Source organism: Simochromis diagramma, unplaced genomic scaffold (genome assembly GCF_900408965.1).
Source record: "Simochromis diagramma unplaced genomic scaffold, fSimDia1.1 OVJJ01000100.1, whole genome shotgun sequence".
Lineage (NCBI taxonomy): Eukaryota > Metazoa > Chordata > Actinopteri > Cichliformes > Cichlidae > Simochromis > Simochromis diagramma.
The window spans coordinates 46,923-51,310 of NW_024386752.1; the positions used below are offsets into that span (position 1 = coordinate 46,923).

The window sequence follows — 4,388 nt, forward strand, 5'->3', positions numbered from 1 at the left end:
ACTCTCAGGACTATAAACTCTCCCAGAGCACTGGAGCATGGTGCTGCTGATGCAAAGTGCCTCTCTATGGAAATGACTGCAACAGGGAGTGGGATCGATCTGATGATGCTGTTGATGATGTTCACTGTAAATTATTTCAAAAAGAACATTTCTTCCTCCTTCTATGAAAAATTCAATTCTTTTTATCTTGATCTGGTGGTGAATCAACTGATTTTATTATTAGTTAGAAAGATATTTCAGATTTTGTATAATTATATTTTTGAGTGAATGTATGATTGTAACCTCGTGTCTTAGGTTACAATCATACATAGGTATGTTTTTAAATAGGACATTTTCTGCAATCCTCTTAAAAAACATCTCAGCTGAAGGAGAAGACAAGAAAATATTTCAAGAGCAAACCTGAGCCCTACATTGTAATATAATACTAAGTGTTGACCAGTCTGGACTGTGCAGGGTGCCAGTTCAAGCTCAGTGGGTGCGCAGACAACCACATGCCCCATGGGATTAGGGTATCGCTGTCATGGTACTGGGTCTGAGACCCAGTGTTTTGTGTATTTTAGTGCTATTTTGTTGTTTATTGTAGTTTTTGGCAGTTTTCCCTGTTTTATTTTGTTTTATTTTAATTTTGAGTCTTGTGTTCTTTGTTCGTTGTATTAGGTTCACTTCTCCTGTCCCGTCATTATGTTAATGTCAGTCAGCTGTTTCCCCATTTGTTCCCACTTCCCCATATCACCTCCTGTATACAATCCAATACAATACAATTTTATTTATATAGCACATTTAAAAAAACACAGGTATGCCAAAGTGCTTCACAGAACGAGTTAGAGCAATAATAAATACAAATACAAAACACAAATAAAATATACTAACAGGCGGGTGACATAACTAACCAATAATACACCAGGCGTAGTAGGCACAACCCGAAAGGTTGAAGGTTAAAACATTATAAATATTAATAAAGCGAAAAAGATAACTTACAGTACACCAAAAATGCAGGTTCTAGGAGGCGGGGAAAGCAAGGCTAAACAAATAAGTTTTTAATCGAGATTTAAAAGATTGAATTGAATCAGACGCCCGAATAGCTAGAGGGAGGTTATTCCAGAGGTAGGGTGTGACAGCAGCGAATGCGCGGTCACCTCTGGTCTTGAGCCGAGATCTAGGTCGCACCAGGAGCATTTGGCCTGCTGATCTAAGCGCTCTCCCTGGGATATAAAAGCTGAGGAGATCCGTAAGATAGCTGGGTGCAGTGCTATTTATGATTTTAAAAGTGAGCAATAAGATTTTAAAATCAATACAAAATTTAATAGGGAGCCAGTGCAGGTCGGAAAGAACTGGAGTAATAGACTCAAACCTGCCAGTTCCAGTTAAAAGACGCGCAGCCGCATTTTGAACGAGCTGCAGTTTGTGAACAAGGGCAGAATGGAGACCAGTGTAAAGGGAATTACAGTAATCTAATCTTGATGTAACAAAGGAATGGATAAGTTTTTCCAGGTCTTTATGTGGTAAGTAGGGCTTGGCCTTAGAGATTAGACGTAGTTGATTGAAACTCGATTTAACTACAGAGGACACATGTTTGTCCAACTTGAAGGAACTGTCCAAGACAACACCCAGGTTCCTCACAGTGTCATAAAGGGAGTCAGCAAAGGGCCCAAAAATACCAATTAGTTCAGCCCGAGAGAAGGGAGTATCAAAGATTACAATTTCAGTCTTCTTATCATTTAGAATGAGGGAATTGCTCAGTAGCCAGATTTTAACTTCATTCATACAATCGGAGAAATGTTGCAACGACAACATGACATCCTCAGCTAGTTCAAAATAGATTTGAATGTCATCCGCATAAAAGTGGAAATATTGTATTTGTACAAAAGGCCCCGTAGTTATGGGTTTATTCTGTTCAGTTGTTAGTTCACCTGCAGTTTTTAGAGTGGCCAGTAGAGGTCACCCCACCGCTTTGTATGAGAGACTATGTCCAGGGAGAGAGTGGGCAAAGCACCTGAGCCTTTTCTGCTCCAGATTACCGGCAGAGAATTGGTTATTCCGTGAGAAGTGTGCGTTAATGAGCAACGTAAGTTGGTGATGTGTGGGGATGTGATAATAAGATGTGTTTGGGACTGTAACCAAGGTTAGGGGGGAAATGACTATGTTTCTGTCTGTGCCGCTAGCGGGTGCTAAGCTAAGCTAAGCTAAGCTAACTTTCCTGCCGTGTGGTTGGGTATAGCTGTGTACCTGGTTAGCTCTCTCAGGGGGTCTATGTGTGAGTCGTGGGTAATATATGGCCTATGGTATTAAAGGGGATGTTAGTTTATTTCCCGCCTGTGTTTATGTTGATGTACTCTGGAGATATTGTTGTGAACACTTTAGTAATGTAGTATTTTCTTTCTGTTCCGTTCAGAGACCACACACACACACCCATGCCCACGCACCTAAACCTGTATGCAATACCTGCTCCTCTGACAATCCCTGTTACCTTCAACTGTGTGAAGTCAATACAAGAGTCTGCACTATCCTCGGTGTCTTCATTGTCTCCCTTCTGAACATTCATCCGGGCCTTGAGCAGTGTTCTGGCCGACACTCCGGGGAGTGGTAGCTGCAAACCTGAACTAGCACCTTACAGTCCTTCCAGTACAAGCTATCTACCCAACATTAATGGTCCTTCGAGCCGGATGTAAGCTGCTTCTACCCTAACAAGATGGATGATATTCAGAACTACTCAGCTCTTGGTGCGCGCCCACGGCGTAATGTACGGCGTCCCCTCCGCTATGAAGCTTATGAGACTGACTTCCCCGGGCTTGGTGCAGGTTACCAGGAGGAAAGTGAGACAGGAGGCGACACCCGTTCTTCCCACCATCCTCCGTCTGACCCCTCTGATGACCGCTCACACGGTCATGTCACACCACTGAGAGCAGAGTTAGAAGATATACAACGTGAAAGGTTCCTGTTCCAACAGTCACATGACCAGATGAAAGCTGGGTTGGCTAATGTCCAGGCCCTTCATGCTAGTTTGCTGCAGTTGTTGGACCGTGTAGAGACTCTGCAGCTCAGTCCACCGCCGAGAGCCTCTGCTGTTCATCTCCCGCCACCCCCCGCTGAAGAGGAAGAGGACTGGCCTCCACCACCTCCTCCTGTTGTGTTCAAGGAGGAGTCTGTCTCCAGCCAGGGTCCAGTTGCGGACCGCATCGATACGATGATGAAAGAGCTCCAGGATCTGAAGAGGGAGTCTATGGCTGCACAGGAGAGTCAGATCACCCCCCCACATGAATCTAGGCCAGGGTTCACTTCTCCTGAGCCAAGGATCACCTACCCTCCAGCGCCGCCTCCGAGAGCACACCCCCCCCCACTGCAACCACTGCCAGCCTCACCTCCGTCCTCATCTACTCCTCTCTTGACCTACAGGGGGCCTCGTCCAAGCATTCCCAAGCTCTCACGCCGTGATCCTGGGGAATTTGCTCGTCTAAAGATGGCGCTAGAGAACTTATTGCCCCCGGAGAGTTCAGAGCTCTTCAGGTACCAAGTCTTGTTAGATCACCTACACCTGGAGGAAGCAAAGTTGATAGCGGACGCTTACCTCCTTTCTGCCACGCCCTTCAGTGACACTATGAACGCTCTTAACGATAGGCTTGGGCAGCCCCACCAGCTTGCCCTGAGAAGAATTGCTGCTGTCATGGACTCACCTGACATCCGCCGAGGGGATGCAGCCGCATTTGAGCGATTCTCTCTCCACATCCAGTCGCTCGTGGGCATGCTGAAGACTTTAGGCCCTGATGGGGAGGTCGAACTACAGTGTGGCTCCCATGTGGCTCGACTCCTTAGTAAGCTTCCTTCAGAGCAAAGAGCTGATTTCCGTCGGTGCATGTACAACCATTCTGGTCAGGCTTACACCCTGGACGACCTGGCTACCTGGTTAAAGTATGAATCCTGGTGTCAGGACTATGACGGCTTGCCCACCCCAGCGATCACCAGAGAGAAGCCTGATGTCAGACCAAGCAGACACTCTGTTGCGGTCCTTCACAGTGCAGAGAGCTCACCCAGGTCACTAGGTACCACTCCAAACACAGCTAGGCAGCCACCCTACTGCGCCTTTTGCGATAACCGTGCCCATCACCTGAAGTCAGTGTCAGGAGGTCATCAAGCTGAGTCTGCGACACAGCTCACAGACTGGATAAAGACTAACAAGAGGTGCTGGCGTTGCGCTCGCTCCCATCAGGCAGCACAGTGTACCCTCAAGAAACCCTGCAGCCGGTGTCAGGGTCGTCATCTGCAGGTCCTTCACGATGTGAATTCTAAGCCCTTAAAGGCACATGGCTTAGTGTCTGCTCCCCCACGAGAAGGTGAGAATCCTACGGGCGTCCTGTACCTCGATCGTCCCTACCGCGATGGCCACGTCCTGT

General features: G+C 46.9%; 1 protein-coding gene across 1 annotated transcript; it reads left to right on the forward strand.

Moving 5' to 3' along the window:
- Positions 1 to 1,860: 1,860 nt before the first annotated feature.
- Positions 1,861 to 4,328, forward strand: LOC120728586 (the record flags this gene model as incomplete). Its single annotated transcript, XM_040023608.1, has 2 exons — positions 1,861 to 2,065; positions 2,393 to 4,328. A coding segment is annotated over exon 2 (1,639 nt), but the record flags the coding sequence as incomplete, so codon positions are not given.
- Positions 4,329 to 4,388: the final 60 nt, after the last annotated feature.